Below are 18,908 nucleotides of genomic sequence, written 5' to 3' on the forward strand. Positions count from 1 at the left end.
GGATAGTGCATGATAAAGTGTAAAAAACACAATTAGACAGATAATGATTTTGGAGAAAGCTTCTCTGATCCATACTTTTAAGGATAAAAAGGAAATTTGGGGCTAAAAATTCACATTCTCCACTTCAGTGGACTTCTGTAAAGCATGGTCTGTGTATACAGTGAACAGTGCAACTTTCATGACTAAATAGTTTGAGTGTCCTGATTCCTGGGTGACTACCATCAGTGCTTGTATTGGTTTGGAAAGGAGCTGAATTCATTTTATAATTTGTTCTCAAGGGTTACTAGGAACTGTCAGATTTGGGAAGAAGGCCAGTTAGGATGATTAAATGGCAGATACACCATCCTTTCCATCATGTTTGTGTGTGCTATAATTGAAGAAAACATAAGAGAGCAAGTCAGATAGTGTTACATTTAGGTATGCCTTAGCATTTCATAAAGTAAAAAGGTAATCCAAGGTTAGCTGTGCTGTAGTGACAAGCTTTTATGCATTGCCTAGCTGTTATTTCATTTAGGTTTAAATCAATCTTAACTTAGTCCTTTTTAACAAATTGGTATTAATATAGCTTCTTATTATAAGACTATGTTTCTGTTTTGTGGAGAGGAAGGAATAGAAGAAAAGCAAATATATTTGCTTTTTTGTCCTGTTTATCTCAACGTGTGTTTTTTGAATTCTGCAATGTAAATTTGTATTGTGAAGTGTACTTTTGTATGCCTAGGAACAACCCTGCTTGTTTTCTTAAAGCTTGCATCTCAGCCTTAACCTGAAACATACTGCTAGAACTTCTCAAGGGAAATGAGTAAATGTGCATTTCCAAGTACTGCATCTGCATTATGTACAAAAGCAAGTAATAGCTGAACTGTTACACCCCTGTTTTTCTCTTACAAGGAGAAATGCGGTTTTATGATTCTACTCCATGTCCATGTAGACTTCATAATAAGGCAATGTATACTTTTAATAGCAGATGGTTTAGGACATTGAAAGAGGTACAGAAAGGGGCAACAGTGATGACCAAACAAATGAAATATCTGAGGTAAGGATATGATAGAATTTTATACGATTTTAAGTGGCACAGGGTAGTGACTTGTCATTGTATTTACCAGTATAAAAACTGGGAAGCATCAGATGAAACTCTCAGGTCACGGGTTCAATGACAATAAGAAAAGGATACTTTTTCAAACAGCATAAAGCGAAGCCACGGCACTAGAGTACCGTGCATGCCTATTACATCCCTAGATTCAAAGGGTAATTAGACTAATTCATCGAAGAAAAATGTATCTGGGACTATTAAGTAGAGGCATGTGATTGCTAGTTCAGGAAGTTCCTAAGCCACAAATTGCTTGGAGGTTGGTGAGAATATTTCTGGAAATGTATCACTAAAAGAGGACTGCAGAGCAGCTCACAGGAGGTGCTGGGCCATATTCTTTTTTCGTCATCTCTTTCTTCTTTTTTGCACGTAGTACCATTTCCAACGTGTCTTGCAGAGCGCATGTAAAGACTAATTGGAATCCTCTTAATTTTAGGCTTAGTCAGTGCCACCTTGCTCTCAAAGTGACCATGAAAAGAGAGATTATTGCTCTCAGTCTGCATAAAGTCAGGGGGTATGCGTTGGAATTGCAAAGAGGAACTGTGGCTTGATTTAGGGGCACCAATCTCGGCCTTGAGTGTGAGAGGGTCTTGTGAACGTGAGTGCTCAACAGAGAGGCAGTTACTGAAGTGGGAAACTTTGTGATCTGTAATTGAAATTAGTGTTTTTTACTGCAGTGGCTGAAGAGCCACTGTTCTATGAGTTAATGCATTTGAGAGCGTATTAAGTAATCATTTCAAATATTATTCTAGGTTCCTTGGAAAGCAGACACACCTTTCTCTTCCTATAAATTGTATTTAAAAATAAACCTTAAGAGCAATAAACAAGTCCTTGCTTACTTGTTGTAATTTAAGAAGTGATGCATTGTCCAGGTTCTTTGATTCTAAAGGAGCTGTGCTGTTTGAAACAAGTGAACTCTGCCTAACATGGAGTCAGATGCTTTCGTATCATATATAAAATAAGTATAAAATAAGTTTATTTTTTTCTCTCACAGCTTAGTATTATCAATTTTTAATAATTTAACATACTTTCTTCAGGTTTTTCTTTTAGCACGCTCAGTTCTTGCAGTCTTTTTGATGTCATTTTAAGACAATCTTGAGATGCTTACCTTCCCTAATTGTATAATGCAGGTGCTGCAAGTGGTGATTTTCATGTAAACTTACGTATTGTAGGATAACCAGGTTTCAAGAGGGAGCTAGAGAGCTATGAAAGAATTAGCCCTAAGGAACTGTCTATCTGTAAATCTGTCTTTCAGATCAGTAAAAATAACTTGTAAATATTTTTTCCTGTGTCAACTTCATTTTTCAGGTGTCTATTGATGGAAATGACAGTGTTAGTAGCACGGGAATGATAAGTGAAAATGAACAAGAAAAAAAAATGCAGGTATGTAGTACAATACAAAATAACTATGTGTGTCTGTTTCTTCAGTCTTCTCTGAGCCTAGTCTGCCTGCGCCTGATCTGTTAGTCTCTAGATGACACTGCTTCAAGTGAACCCTAAAGAAAGAAGGAATTATAGGCTCACCTCTGTCAGTGACCTCAAAATCCTTTCTTCTTAAGATTTTTTTTTTTTTAAGTTAGGTGCCACAATGTTTAGCATCAGTGACAACCCAAAGCTGTCTGATGGTATGGTTGTGAAAGGAGAGAAGAGCTAATGTAGTAATCATCCCTAGTATTAAAATAGATTCCATAAATATAAATCAGGGACTTCTGGGAGTTTTGTACAGTTGTAGGATGGAATAGGGGTACAACTCTTATCAAAATGCAAAATTCGAGGAAGAGTAGAATAAGATCTTGGTTGGCTTTAGCTAGAAGCAAAAGTCTATTAACCAAAATAAACTGTTAGCAATATCCAGTTACCTTTTGATTTTAGCCTCAACACCAAAACAATCTGAAGGTTGCTTTGTCTTGCATCTCATATGACAACACATATGGCCACATGGAAGTGTGCTGATCTTAGGGAGCATTATATGTTCCAAACAAAGAACAGAAAAAGATCTGATGTTAGAAAAGGTATTAAGGACTTAATCTTGAATTTTGGCACTCCCTTCCAGCAAGGTGACTTCATTTGGCCGATCAAAGAAGTGAGGGTCCCAGAGCTATGGGTTACTTCTGAAAATATTATCCATGTTTAAAACTTGGTGTGATTAAGTGCCTACTTATAACTCATTCAGAAATGATATATTGTTGAAAGGATTCTATCTGAATTTGAAACTATTTCATTAAATAACTATATATTTATAAATTCTTCTTAAAAAGACCAAAGTAACTCAAGAGCAGGACAGATGTTATGCTGCTGAGTAGTCATTCAAACCATTTGTGTATGACTAAGGTTTTCACCAAAATAAGAAACTAACAGAAAACCTCATTGTGATTTGTACACGTGAGAACAAAAGCCTTTGTGTGACCAAGGGGATATCATGCGTTATTTCTTTTCAAGTCTCTCATACCCATCTGTTCATAAGAAAAGCAGAAACATATGACTGGTTTGTGTGTATACGATGTAAAAATCTTATCTGAGATCTTAGTTACCTTTGTTGTTCTCACGTGTTACCTGTTGGAGCTAAGTTAGGATGCATTTGTGATTACTTTCAACATTTAGAACTTCTGAGCGTTTGTGTATATAATTGGAGGACACAATTTCTCTGGAAGAGTCAAATTATTGTGAAGATACTTTCATATCTTTATTTTATATAATTTTTTTATTTTATGTAAAATACAAAAATATTTTGTGTTTTATAAATCTGTGTATTTTAGATACTTGTTCTTTTGATTTTGTACCCAGTATTTTAATTTTTTAGGTTCTTGAGAGAGCGCTTCTAAGACCAGTAATTTTAATACTATATATGGCCTTGAATTATAATACTAACTGAATTCTTAATAGTTTTCAAGTCAACTAATGTATTGTGAAGAAATATTTGCTTTATTTTTTTCTCCTTCGTTCTACCAGTATTTATACTGCTAAAATGTCTGGTAGTTTCCTTATGGACATTAGAAGTAGCACATTGATTCTAGAATTGTTTTGATTTTATTTTGGGCACGTTTCATTTTTATAACAAATCTTAGTGGATACATACATATAGTTGTATGCTGAAACAGCAGGTAAGTGCTAGGAGGTTTACTGACAGGAATAAAAAGGAGAGGCCTATGTGGATGAACAAAGAGCTTCTTATTAAATTCAAATATGAAAAGGAGGAATGCAAGAGGGAAGCCAGGCTCAGGTCACCTGTGAGCACCTCAGAGATGCTGTCTCGAGTGTGAGGGATGGCATTAGGAGAGCTAAAGCCCATTTGGATTTCAGTCTGGTGAGGAATGTCTGCAGCTGAATGAGACAGGAGACCTGGTGGAAAAGAACACAGCAAATGCCAGAGTACTTGGCACCTTCTTTGCCTCACTCTTTCCTGATGAGATTTGCCTTCAAAAGTCACAGGTCCTTGAGACCAATGGGAAAGTCTGCAGCAAGGAAGAAATGGAGAAATTGATACTTTCACTGCAGAGAAAGATTGAATTAGGAAAAGTTTGAATAAATTGGGCATTTGCGGGCACCCACTGGACCTAATGGAGCGCACCCATAAGCGCTAATAGAGCTTGGTAATGTCATTGCGAAGGCACTCTCAATTTTCTTTGAAGGACTACAGTAGTGGTGCACAGTGACAGGATAAGAAGAAATCTGCACACACTGAAATACAAGAAGTCCCATTTAAACTTGAGGTAAAAAAAACCCCTCTTGACTCTGAGGATGCCTGGATGCTGGTGTAGGTTGCGCAGGTTATGATGTCTCCATCCCTAGCCATACTCAAAACTCAGCTGGATGCTGCCATGAGCTACTTGCTGCAGCTGATTTTACTTGGAGAAGAGAGGTTGCATTTGTCTGTCCCAACCTACTGATGCTGTGATGTTCTTTGACAGTGTAGAATGGAACTGGATTATGGAGAAAAGGGAAGTAGTTTAAAAGAAGGATATATCTTGTAAAAGTCTCAGTTACTTTGTATGCGGTTTTATCAACATGTTTACATTTGGTCTCCTTCCTCTTTCTGCAGTCTGCTGGAATGTTCCTTGATTACTGACAAAAAAGCCTTTGACAGGGATCTAAGCTGTATCATGAAGCTATGCTGTATGTTTTAATCACTGACAAAATACAAAATGTTTTCCTTCATTTTCAGAAACTGCTCATTATAAGTGCATTTAATTGTTGGTTGGCCTTTGCTTGAACTTATCTTTGAAGGTGGTCTGATTTATAGCTATCCTCCTTCAGGAGCAGAGCCAGTGCCTTAGATGTGTAATCTAAACCTCATCACACTGCTTCACTTGTTTTTCAAATTACTTAGTCGTTGTTACTTGAGAAAATTAACGCATTCATTTCAGTGTTCTAGCTACAAGTAAATGTGTTTTACGTTCTCTCTTTCAAAATTCATGCTTTTTTTTTTCATTTACTGAGCACTGAGAAATACGTAGCATAGCAAAGAGAGATGAAAGGAAACTTGATAGAATCAGTTTGACTTGACTGCAAAATAGTGTGACTTTCTTGATCCATTGTATTTTTTTATTTTTTTTTCAACTTCAGATTGTCTTGCAGGGACATGGAACGAGAGTGACAGCAAAATCTCAGCAGAGTGGAGAGAAAGCATTTCGCTGTGATTACGATGGCTGTGGAAAACTGTACACAACAGCACACCATCTGAAGGTGATGAGACATAAAATGAGCATTGTTACTTTGCAGGCATTATTTTTTTTAGATTGTGGACTGTGCTTTAAAGTGACGAAAATTAATAGAGAAACAACAGCAGTGGTGCTGTTTTGTCAAATGTTTGGTCTTTAAGTAATCAGTTGTCTCAGATGTTCAGTTGATTCTGCTTAGTGTTCTGACATGAAATACTTTTGAAAACAGAATATCTAATAGACTGCAGTTACTGACTTAACAAAATATACTCTTAGTCCGTTAAGGTTACGTAAAATGTGCACTAAAACTAGCAAAAAAATAAATGTTGACTCTGTATGATTCTTATTTAGTTCTCAGATTGATGTAGATGCAAGCATGGCATCATGGTTGGTCTATATATTGCAGCACGTAAGAGATTTCTTGATGAGATAGTTTCTATCATTAGTATCACTGAAGTTCTGAAATCCAGCATTTGCTAATGTATGTGTATGCACAATTGTACAAGAATTCCAATCTCTGAAACATATTATCATCTTAAATCTAAATCTTCAAAACAGTTGAACATGCAAAGGGAGGAGACAGAACATCTTTTCTTTACAGGTAGCAACTTCTTGGTTCCCTCTTGGTTCTGTTCCTTATTTTATTTTATTTTGAATTTACTTCAATTTAATTTAGTAAATAAATTACTGAAACGATAAGAATGTAGAGTTGTATTCCAGTTTGGACCGGGGTAGTCACTTGCGGGTGAGGTAAGCTCCTTGCAGTGGAGCCTTGTCTCTGACAAAACACTGTGCAGTCAGTGAGGTTTTGTGCAGTATGAGAGGACCTGTAGAAGTGCCCAGTTTAGTCAAAAATCAGAGAGGAGGCTCTGAGGCATGCATACATGCTGTCTTAATTTAGTTGTGTGTTAGCAATTCCAGATATATTTACAGAAACGTTTTTGTAAAGCTGACTTAAAAGGATTAGGCTAGACCTTAGGAGACACCTGTAGTTCTAAGGAAAACAGTGCTAGCCTATGTAATTGTTATTGCTCACTTAAGAGGAAGACATTTAAACATGAATCTTAAGAAGAGAAACAAAATGTATTGTATTTGAGATTAAGGTTTTTCTGTGTCGAAGTAATCGGGTGCACATTTTGTTCAATCAGTTTATTGGATGTCTTTGCAGGTACATGAAAGGTCACACACAGGAGACAGACCGTATCAGTGTGAACATCCTGGATGTGGTAAAGCTTTTGCAACAGGTGATCCTTTGTGGACTAACTCTTCCTGCTTTTTAGCGTTTGTCTATATAAAATAAGTTTGTAGTACCATGGTTGATTTGTTTTTCTTAACTGACAAGTATAGAACCTCGTTGGGAATCCATTTATGAGAACTGTGGAAAAAGATGTGATTTTAGCTAGTGCAGCATTATAGAAAAGTCTGGGGATTTAACTGTTAGTTACTGGAGGGGCAGTGAGGTGAAACACTTGGCACTTTCATTTGGTCTTCACCTGTCATGCTGCAGTCAGATTTTTATCTTGAAAAAAATAGGCCTTTCTTAACATGAAACTAACAGTCTAAGTTACACGAGGTGATGAAAAGAGCTGAACTTGCTGGCTAGATGTAACTAGTTAATATTCTGATCCAAAGTTGAGAAGAACTTCGGTGGAGATACTGAAGTGCTCATTGATGCATTGTGTCAGTGATGTTTCTCATGAAGTAAACACTGTGTTCTGTACAGACTACTGCCCTCATAAATGACACACTGCCTGCGATTTATAAAAGTTAGACTCAAGATTTTCTGTAAAAACTAAGATGTTTGTGGCACTCCATCTGATCTAATAGATTCAATAGTGTTTCTTTTTATAAGAAGAAGCACAAGAAATGCTGATGAGAAAGGTCAAAAGGCAAACAATACCATTTAGAGTGACACGTAAGTTTAATTATATAGCATGTTTGTAAAGGGATTTCAGAACTGCATAATGAAACGTTATTTTCCATTGCAACAGGCTGACACCTGGCTCTAAACAGTTTTTTGTCTGATGCCATATTTTTGGCCAGAGCCATTTGTAGCACCTTACTTCAGCAATCCTTGCCTTTGATATTGCTGGTGTTAGGCACTGAAAGTTCTCAGCTTAAATATTAAGAACTCTGCTGTGTTGGATCATGACATAATGTTTTAGATGTAAGATTGATTGATGCTCCTCTTCGTAGCCATCCATTGTGTTCATGAGAAGTCAAAAATAGAAATTGTAGGAGTTTAGGGATATACTTAGAAAACCCTCTGAAATTAAGCAGGTGCCACCTTCTTACAGGCTGTTCCTTTATTTTTTAGAACTATATACATCTCTAGTGAACAGAAGGAAAATTGAAGTTTCTAATAATATTCTAATAATGAAATACCATTTTGATGATGTTGGTAAGATGAAAAAATGTAGACAGGATAGAGAGCGTGCCATTTCCTCAGAAGATAGAATGCATATTTCTCTACGCTATAAGAATTGCAGTTTATCCCTTTGAAGGGAGTGAGAAGTGTACTTAGAGATGAGGGAAGGAGGAATTCATAAACTTTATCTGGAGTTTTGTTGCTCTGTGTGGTAGAATGAAGTGCTTGTAAGGAGTCATGGCTTCTGACCATCTTAATTTTATACTTAGACTGTTATAACATCCTTTCTGACCTTCAGGGTATGGATTAAAAAGTCATATCCGAACGCACACTGGTGAAAAGCCGTATCGATGCACAGAAGAAAACTGCACCAAATCATTCAAGACTTCAGGAGACCTACAGAAACACATCCGAACTCACACAGGTAGCATTCCTACCTTTTTTCTTTTTTTTTTTTTCCCTCCCCAAGTTAATTCACTGAGGTGGATTTCACTGATTCACGTTGCTTGAGAAATTGTTTTCACATTCAGGCTGCCATTGCAGATGTTTAAGACGTGTGTCACTGTCATTGTCTCCCATTACCTTTACAGTTAGATTTGCAGCTGTAGCAGAGCAAGGGGCCTTTCCTCTGTTACACGGCTCACCTTTTAGGAGTGGTTTGGTGCTTTAAGATAAATGGTATGCCGAGCTTGTGAAGGCTGATAGGTCTCGGGTTTTGACTTCACTTTCTCGCAGCAGAAAAATAAGAAAACACGTCGTACCAAACGTATTGTTAGTGAATGTTCCAAACGTGTGAAAAATAAAACTGAAGTCCTTTGAGGAAACAGGAGTCGTGTGTGCTCATACACACCCTATACGAGTTTCAGCAGTGCAGCGATAGAGGCAAGCAAGTCCTCTGGAGTTGCTGGTGCAGGAAAATCTCGGTCACCTGGAAACAGGTCGCTTTTCTAGCTAGTCCATTAGAAACACAAAGGCAAACCGGTCGGGTGACATTCCTGCAGTCGCTGAAGAATAATCAGTGTTGTGGTTTCTGACTGCAGCCCTCCTTGAGGCTGTAATTGGAGGTTCTGCCTTGTAACTAGGATCAGAGGAGCCATGGTAACACAACATTGAGACATGTACACTCAAATACGCTCTGCCTTGGCAGAAAAGTGAAAAACATTCCCGAAACAGCGGCCTTAAGGAGTGAATTATAGTTTCCTCTGCCAAGAAGCTAACTGCTTTGGAGTTTGATGGTATTAATGTCTATATCAGGATTCCATTTTTCATTTCTATTTCCAAGTACTTACAATTGTATGTGTAGTAGTAATCTTCCCTCTCTTGCTCTCGGACTCCTTTCTTTGTTGAACGGTATGGTGGGGGGGGGGGGGGGGGATGTACTTAGCTCTACCAAATGTGAAGTTCCAACACAGCATGCTGGATGGGTGGTGCTTCTCCTGTCAGTCCCTTTGCTCTCCCCGGGAGCTGTGTGCTCTGTTAGATCTGTAGGATTAGGGAGATAAGATGTTTTGGTGGAGTGACGTGAGTTACCGTGTGTAAATTTAGTGTAGGAATGGACTTTAGTAACAAAAAAATGTGTTTGTGGTTGCTTTGACTACAGCTTTTGAAACTTGAATTTTAAGACTGTGTCTCTTTAAAAATTTGCCTCAGCCAAAGGTAAAGTGCTTTCAACAGTGAATATTGCTAATTTGTCTGTATCTTAGTTATGTACTAAATCATGAAGTAATTTTCATTTTACTAATTATAAATATAGAGATGGTATAACGCACATGTTTTGGATAATGTACTAGCAATTTGTCTGGAGGGGTTAAATGCATGCTCAAATGTAGATAGTGTGGAAGCTAGTTCAAGCAACTGAGTCTGTCTGAAATATAAAGTACTAAGGGCTTCATAATTTATATCCAAGATTGTAGGATTTTCGTAGTTGTTGCCAGATGTTGCTAGACACTAGAACACTCCACAGTCACATGTTCCTGGCATCACTGAATGAGGCTCTCAAATAGATAGCTTTGGATTCCAACATTCAGTATAGGTGTAACAAAAATTTTTATACTCTTTTGTACCTTTTCTGTGTGTATTTTTTTTCAGGCGAGAGGCCCTTCAAGTGTCCTTTTGAAGGATGTGGCAGATCATTCACAACATCTAATATTAGAAAGGTTCACATTAGGACACATACAGGTGAAAGACCTTATTACTGCACAGAGCCAGGATGTGGGAGAGCTTTTGCCAGTGCAACTAATTATAAGAATCATGTGAGAATACACACAGGTATGTGAATGATGTTTTGTGTTTTGAAATGGATCCTGTTTGGGAGAGTCTCCTTTATTGAGCACTGTTTTGGTGCATTGTAATTGGATACAGTCATGCTTATATGGCTTGACCTGGTGCCTTTCTTTGGGATAGTTTGGCTCACCCGAGTGAGTCACCCTTTCACTTTGATTATATTTTCAAGACTGTGAAATGTTAAAGCTGGTGATAGCCACATCATCTTAGAAGCCTTACATTTTTATAGAATCTCTGGCAAGTTTCATGGAGAAGTTTTGTATCGGATGAGCTTTACAGTTTGTAATGTAATTTGAACATCTGTTTCATTTATTTTTGTAATGGGAGGTGTTCTTAAAGTTAAACCATAATAATTTAAAGTTTGCTTCCTTGGATTTATTCAGAGTTTAAAGAATTGAGAATAAGAGAAATTGCACTAGGGTAACAGTACAACTGATCACTGAGGAAAAGTACAGAGCTTCCAGCAATAAAGGCACAAAACTTTCAGTGCTGCGCAAAGCTGACAGTTAGGTTGGCACTTTTCCAGAAGCTCAGAGTGCTGTGTCACTTGGTGACAGTTTGCATTTGCCTCCATCCTCAGTATCAATTTCTAAAGATTCTGTAAATTGCAGCTTTTAGACTGCTTCATCCTGTACTCATCAAGAGGACGTTTTGTATGGAATGACAGTGAGAAAAAAGGGCCCAACTTCCACTGGCAGATTTAAAAAAAAAAAAAAAAGACCAGTGAGAGTGTGCATTGATGAACTTAGCAAGCTAGAGCTTCGCTGTTGCCTTTGAAATTGAAATCGTGTTGGTATTGAAAGTGTGTCACTTAAAACCCTGCAGATTCGTTGACAGTTTTGTCTGTGCATTCAGGATGACATTCTCTGGTCCCTCTTTCCTTACAGGGGAGAAGCCCTATGTCTGTACAGTTCCCGGTTGTGATAAACGTTTTACAGAGTATTCCAGTTTATACAAACATCATGTTGTACATACTCATTCCAAACCATACAATTGTAATCACTGTGGTAAAACATACAAGCAGATTTCTACACTTGCTATGCACAAGCGGACAGCACATAATGACACAGAGCCCATTGAAGAAGAACAAGAGGCCTTTTTTGAGCCACCTCCAGGTTAGAGTTTCAGTCTTTGAATCTGTTGTTGTAACAAATGAGCTGGATAATATTATGCTGTTTATAACCAAGGAAATTAAAGTGTTGATAAAAATCTGAAGTGCTTAATAAAAGTTATTTAACTTCTTTATAGGACTTCTTAGTGTGCCGGTCAACTTGTAAACAGAAACTGAGAGAGTAATTGACCAGATCATAAACCGAGCTTATAGCAGGCTGGAGATAAGAGAGATCTGAGAAATCTGAGCAATCTGAGCTGCAGTGCCAGCAAACCTGTTATAAACTATTCTGCTATAAATGTGAACGTGTGAAGGGACCCGCAAGAGTCTCAAGTGTTTTTCTGCAACCTGCTGGATTTTTCTGAGTATATAAAGTGCCACGGTTGCTGGAAATCTTTTGTCAGGAATAAAAGCACTGCCTTGGGAAAAGGAAAAATCTGTCTGTGCAGCACCCTGATACTGTGGTGGTTTTGTTACAGTGAATGGCAGTCTCTGTGAATTTAGGACCTAGAGGCAAAGACGAAAATAAACAAAGAATGTTTTTCATGTTATGAGTAGTATCTTATGACTATAAAAATGAGGCTAAAGGAAATGCTGAGAGAACAGTTATCACTTGTCAAACTGTGATTTGTCTGAAAGTAGAAAATAGAGATGCATGGGGTTCTGTTTTACTATGTGTATTTGGGAAACAGTACTGAATGCCTCAAGCAAATGTGCTATAGTCTCATGCCATCTTTTGAGGGAATTATAGGATTCTTTAACTGAAGTTAAACATTTATTAAGATAATTAACTCAAATCTTCACACAAAGGCATCACTGTACTCCTCTGTCTGTTTGTTAATGAATAACTCTTTTAAAAACTGCCACTTCTGTTCTCATGAAGGCTCTTGTATGAAGAAGTTAACATTTAAAGTGTGAATTAGATTTTTTTTGTTGCCTTTTTAATGTTTTGAGTATGAACTAAAAATATATTTCTGCTAGGAGTAGTATTTGTATGTCTTTTATTTTTCTCATCTTTCAACTATCCCATTTCCCCTGAATTACTCAAAAACCATCTAAGCAGGCTGGCATTTATTCCTTGTTGGTTATCTTTCCTGCTTGCGGAGTATCCAAACGAAACTACTCTCCTATCTTCTTTGTACCAAACAGGTCAAGGGGAGGATGTGCTGAAGGGTTCGCAAATCGCCTATGTGACAGGCGTAGAGGGAGAGGATGTCATTTCTGCACAGGTTGCTACAGTTACTCAGTCAGGATTAGGTCAACAAGTAGCACTAATTTCCCAGGATGGAACCCAACATGTAAGTAAATGTTATGCTAAAGAGGTTACAAAATATATTGAAAGCGTAGACTCCTGTGTCTTTGATAAGTATGTGCTTCTGTTTCTTCAAAGAAACTTCTTTGAAGATTATGTTAAATGCTTAGGATTGGATCTCCTCTGGAACACCTTAATTCAACCATATGTTCTGTTATGTGAAACTGTATTCATACAATTCTAGGCTTTTTTTGTCTATCCTCTTATCACTTAACAACTCTAAAAATCCATTATGTTCACACTGTAGGCACAAGCTGTATAACAACTGTTCCATATGCAACATAGTTGCTGAGGTTTCCTAGGGTTTCCTGATTATTCTGTCAATATCTGATATTAATAGAATCATATCACTGTTGTCTTGTCTGCAGACACTTCTTAGAAAAAATAATCTACTTAGTCCTGGTGTGTGGTTTCACTAACCGGTAGTATTCAGTCCTTGCAATTTCTAATATAAACATGAGAAGATCAGGAAATTGAGTGATATTAGTTGAAAGTTCCTTAGGATAGCTTGTTTTGAGGAATAGGCAAGAAACCCACTGAGTGGTAATACACTGAATACATACAGGGAGAAAAAATATTTTTCAACTGAGAAGGTAGCTGCCGTGCCAGTAGGATATGGAAAATATCTTCTAAATTAGAATTGGAGATGAGATTTTAAAGGGGGCTGTTGCGTTGCCAGCCCTGAACACTGCAGCAGTACTCAGAAACCAACATTTTTACCTCTAGAAATGAAGGCCTTTGAAAGCCTTAATAAGGAGTTCTTTCCACATCTATTAATTGTTCAGCTTGATTTCAGTTCTGGAATGTTTTATTGCCTTCTAAATCTTGCACCTTATCAAACCACTGACTGATGCCCTAATACATTTATATTGGAGACATCGATAATTTATATCAATTTTTACATGATTTTTTTAATTAGTGGTTTTAATTCTGCCTTCCAAACCTCTTTAGAGTCCTCGTTAACACGAAAGCATGGGACTGCCTTGAGTCTCACTGTCCTCACGTGTAAGACCTGTGCATAGATAACTTTGTTTGTTATTTGGGGTATGATCTGAGTGACATAGAGTCGTGATGGGGAAGTACACAACCTCTTTCTCAGTGCTGAGCCATGATTTTATTTCTATAAAGAGATACATGTGTCTGAAAGATCATGGCATGTTAGATCTCCATCAGTAAGATGTTCGTAATGAGGGCTCCTCACCCAAGACTGGGAATTGGCCGAAGAGTGGCAGTGATTCTCAGGAAATAAATGCATGAGTAGTACATCAGGAAGTAGAATAACAGCTGCTGGATCTTGTGGCTGGTATGTTACTGTAAATGAAACTTAGAGATTTTTTTTCAGTGCTATTATGAATAAGTTGCCTTTTCATTCTGGATTGTCAGGCAGTTTGTTTCACATGAGGAAGGTGAACTTTCACCTTCTGCTGCTGAATCAGCTAGTGGGAATTTGTTTTGTGAGTGCTGCTACAGTGCAAATGCACTCGGATTTTTTTTTCAAATCTCAGTTAAAAACGTTTACCTGAAAACAACATTGTGTTGCTGAAAGCTAAGACTCAGGTATGACCTGAGCAGCAAATAAACCTTCTTTACTTCAGGAACTATTTTATGTTTCAGGTCAACATATCTCAGGCAGATATGCAGGCCATTGGAAATACAATCACTATGGTGACACAAGATGGCACCACTATCACAGTCCCTGCCCACGACGCCGTCATCTCTTCTGCGGGAACACATTCTGTAGCAATGGTTACTGCAGAAGGCACTGAAGGACAGCAGGTAAAAAATTATCCTGTGTTACATAGGTGATGATCCTTTTAAGGTGATACAGCGTAGGTACAAAAGACATCACGGTATTCTGGCTATATCGTTCCCAACAGAAGACTACGATGTGTTCTCTTCCATTAGTATGTGGCAGGGTATTACAGGATGTTTTAGAAACAATAAATGGGCCCCAAGAAAAAAAAATGAGGTACCGATTTCTTAATTCATGTAGGTATACTTAAAACAAGACAAATGCTAAGCGTTTTCCCCAGAGTCACACTGTAAACAACTGATAAACCTAAAGATAGAATCCAGTGTGTGAATTTATTGCTTTAATATTATGGGATTAAAATCTGTTTTGCAGAGAGGAAACATTTGTAAGTATATGTTTGCAGTTTTGCTACTAATGTACAACAGCTAACTTTTTTAGTACAAATCTAGTGATTCAGCTTGTAATATTTAAGTGAAAATATATCCCACTGTTCTAAAAATGTGCCGTGTAAAAATGAATATATTTACTTCTCTGAATGAGTGTGCCCATTCTGTATGGGAACTGTTGAATCACGGCCTGAACCACTGATGGATCACCTGAGGTGAGCACTGAGTCAGCCACAGGAGCACAGGTGAAGGCAATGCACTGTGTGACTGGAAGGGGTGGAGTCTGGCTCCACCTCTCCCAGACCCCATTTAAGGGCTGACCACCACTGGGAAGGATCTCTTGTTGGAGATCCCTCCTGTGTGGAGTTCCAGGCGAGCCTTGTCCTTCAGTGACAGGTGAGCCTTTCCTGATTTACTGGTTGTCTTTATACCGTCTGGGTAAGCCGTACGAGAAATATACTGTCAACCTTCATTATTTTTTGTGGGTGCCATTCTTGGTGGGTATTCCCCCTGCACATTCCCTGTACGTGTAGGTAATCATGAGCTTACAGTTACAAAACTTCTGTGCTGTTTTGAAGATAACTTTGAGAAACACAGCAATGTGACCTTTCTTAAGAAGTTATCTGCTCTGCAGGATAAAATTACGCTCATAACTAATTATAGCTTTGAATGTAACTTTGAAGATAAGTGCTGTATGGGGTGAGTCTGGAATCATCCGGTTGTTTCTCGTTCTTTGGTCCTGAAGGTTGCCATTGTGGCTCAAGATTTAGCAGCGTTTCATAGCACCTCATCAGAAATAGGACATCAACAACACGGGCACCATTTAGTGACCACAGAAGCTAGACCCGTTACATTGTTGGCTACATCCAATGGAACACAGATTGCAGTACAGGTAAAATGAAAAATGTTTTTGGAGTGTTTCTTGTTTCTAGTGCTAGAAGCTCCCAGTAATTAAGCAAAATCAGTCTAGTAAGCTTGGCTCCCCGGAAAAAAAGTAGTCAGTAACCATATAATTGTGTATTTTAAATAGTATATAGTATGATGAGCAAGAGTAAGCACCTGATTTTCCATATCTACTTGTAGAACTTCCAAAAAAAAAAAAAAGTGGCTAGAAGTGGTTAGGAGAAGGCTGCAGTAAAGGGCAGCTGAATCTTCCACTGGAGAATGGTTTACACACCACTTGGGAGTCAGCAGGTCTTTAGTGGAATAGTGTGTTCATTCATCCTTCAGCACTACGTGTTAAGGCGATCGGGAATACCGTGTTATCAAAGTTAAACTGCTATGAACGTGGCTATACAGATAAAATTGTTAAAGTTTCTGTTTGAATCCTGAAATGCTAATAGCGAGGAAGTGTAAACAGGCGTGTAGAAAGAACAGTAAAGGGAAATCACTCCTGAGCAGTATCATTGACAAAGTAATAATTTCTTCTCTAAACTACTGCAGAATTGAACAGTGTCATTGTGACTGTTCTTTTTATACAATCAGAATTTTGCAGTAGGTGAACAAGATATATATTTTATGCTGTTGTTCCAAAGAGCTCATTTTCTCAGAAGGATTAAGGAAACTGGAAGTGTTTGTTTGGTTTACCAGATCTAAAATGTAATTCAGTGCCTCCTGTGAATTTCAAAAGCTTTGTTTTAGCTGTTGTGTCTGTCAAGTTAGATTACTGTCTGTCTAAATTGTCTGAGTTATTGCATCTACTGAAATGCATTTACCGTGCAGCGATTCTTTGAAGAAACTTAATTTGGTAAATGCATAGAATCTCAGTTTATGGTTTTCATGCTGATGAGATAGCTGTCATTGCAGATGAGCCAAACAAGGTGTGACAGTACTGATCATGCTTATTTGTGTTCACTACCAATTGATATCTTTGCCTTTGGTTTCAATCTTACAAATTTGTACAGGAAAATGAGTCTGTGTAAAATTTATATTTATTTATGTTTAAATGCATTTGTTTCAGCTTGGAGAACAGCAGTCTCTGGAAGAAGCCATTAGAATAGCCTCCAGAATACAACAGGGTGAAACACCAGGAATTGATGATTAACTTCTAAAACTGCTACCAGAACAATAGAGTGAAAGGTATTTTATTTTCAAACAACAAAGGTCCATGCCAGCAGCAATCCATAAAAACTTTGAAGTTCCCCACTCGTTGGTACTGTGTACACATTTTATGCAAGAGCAAAGAACGTTTTATAAGTGTTATGTACATAACCCTGGGAAGGGACTGACATCATCTACTTCTAACTGTTGTATATTGAGGAATATGGAATTAGGATTATATAGTAAATTTCCTTGTTGTCCTTTCATCAGATTTCAGACTGGTCTACAAGCAAGTTAAAAACAAAACAGAAGCATTGGAGGTTAATTTTTAGTGTCGTGTACAAACAATGAAGGCATTACTGAAGATTTGAAGTGTCGTAAGGACTATAACAAAATTGTAATTTCAAGAACTGTTTTGAGTTCTAAAGAAGACAAAGCCTTTTGAACTTCTTTCCGTAGATGGAAAAGTCATGGATTTTGAGCTTACTGTAAACCTTCATGTTTTGATTTGTTTCATACAGATTTGAATACTCTTTAGTTACCCACCCCGTCTCGTTCGTTGTAAATACAGAATGTTAATGCTGGAAGTGCTAATTGTATTATCTTTAAATTGGATTATGTACAAAGGAGAAATTTTGGTTGTTCAATATTAAAAGAAGTAAATCTAATGATTTCGTTTCTTTACATATTTTACTTAAGATGTTACTATGAAATTATGCAATAAAATATAACAAGATTGTTGTATTATCTAGATAGGATGATATTGTTCTGCGACATACTGTTTTACTTTTAATGGGGCAAGTTAAATTATTTATTTACGGCCTTGTATAATTTTTTTCCAAAGTTTATTTATCATAAATTTAAATTTTTGACTTGTTTTGACCGTGGTCCACTGATATATATAAAGTAATTAGTGCTAATAGTTATTTTAAGCATTCTAAAGCACTACAAAAAATATTAAAAAGCATAATTAGACATCTGATTTTGACTAAAATGCAAGCTACAAGTTCTCAAGAGGAATATGTTCAAATGGTGCATTTGGGGCATAAGTACATGTACTTACAGTCTATTTTCAGCAGTTCTGAGTGCCTGCAGCTACTATTTGCTACCTAGGATATGCTGAGAATCAGTAATTTCGAAAATCAGGACACAAGTTACTAGTAAGACGGACTAATTAAAGATTATGTAAGTACAGTGCTCCTGTCCACCTATCGTTCTGTAAAGGAAAAAACAATCATTGTAGATAAATCTAATATGTACTGTAAGATGTAACTTAAAACTTTTTATACAGGAAAATGTCTTTACTTGTCTTGCTAGTAAGCTTGTTGAGCAAGTTAAACTTTCTCGGCTTCCTGTAAGATTCAGTGCTTACTTTAGATGAGTGTCAAGAGCACTTCTGAAACTGAAGCCCCACCTTTATCTTTCTCTAGGGAAGGATTAAACATCTTGGGGATTAAATGTTCATCAAGTAATCATTTTGTATGTATTGTGGGGCTCATTTTACATTAAAAAAAAATGCTATTAACTATATACTTGCAGGTATTTGACATCAAAAAGGCCAGGCTGAATACAATGTGGTTTAATATATTGATACGGGTTGCAGCTTTTTATGCTTTTCGTACAGATGGCCAACTGCAAAATATCATAACACAGTGCTATGAGATAAGGGTGTCAAAACAGACTATCTCCAGAGCTCTTACAAAGTGAAATTTGAAAGCATTGAGGTTGTCTGCAACCTTCATATAGGACTGAGCCTGTTTACTTCCTTAGATGCCAGATTTCCTGAGATTTTCAGTGATTTTGATGTCCCACGGAGATAAACTGTACTATGCAAAGAGGTTAATTACATGTCAACTAGATCAGTTTCTTAGTTTTTATGACCTTTTAGAAATTAAAGATGTATCATTTGA

At 37.3% G+C, this 18,908-nt stretch overlaps 1 protein-coding gene across 11 annotated transcripts in view; it reads left to right on the plus strand.

Moving 5' to 3' along the window:
• ZNF143 (zinc finger protein 143) overlaps positions 1-18,908 on the plus strand; it is a 35,031-nt gene that overhangs the window by 15,363 nt on the left and 760 nt on the right. For 6 of the 11 annotated variants that reach the window (XM_065755319.1, XM_065755321.1, XM_065755318.1 and 3 more), the window contains 10 exons: positions 2,396-2,470; positions 5,651-5,770; positions 6,914-6,989; positions 8,412-8,537; positions 10,202-10,381; positions 11,284-11,511; positions 12,657-12,805; positions 14,434-14,595; positions 15,704-15,850; positions 16,919-17,324. In XM_065755319.1, coding sequence (XP_065611391.1) covers positions 2,396-2,470; positions 5,651-5,770; positions 6,914-6,989; positions 8,412-8,537; positions 10,202-10,381; positions 11,284-11,511; positions 12,657-12,805; positions 14,434-14,595; positions 15,704-15,850; positions 16,919-17,002 — 1,347 coding nt within the window. In that variant the 3' untranslated portion in view covers positions 17,003-17,324. Of the gene's footprint in view, positions 1-2,395; positions 2,471-5,650; positions 5,771-6,913; positions 6,990-8,411; positions 8,538-10,201; positions 10,382-11,283; positions 11,512-12,656; positions 12,806-14,433; positions 14,596-15,703; positions 15,851-16,918; positions 17,331-18,074; positions 18,663-18,908 lie in introns of those variants that run through there. The other 5 variants (XR_010623380.1, XM_065755325.1, XM_065755326.1 and 2 more) reach the window with 4 other exon arrangements.

Source organism: Cyrtonyx montezumae, unplaced genomic scaffold (genome assembly GCF_038088225.1).
Source record: "Cyrtonyx montezumae isolate F1298 unplaced genomic scaffold, pur_monq_1.0 scaffold_10, whole genome shotgun sequence".
NCBI lineage: Eukaryota > Metazoa > Chordata > Aves > Galliformes > Odontophoridae > Cyrtonyx > Cyrtonyx montezumae.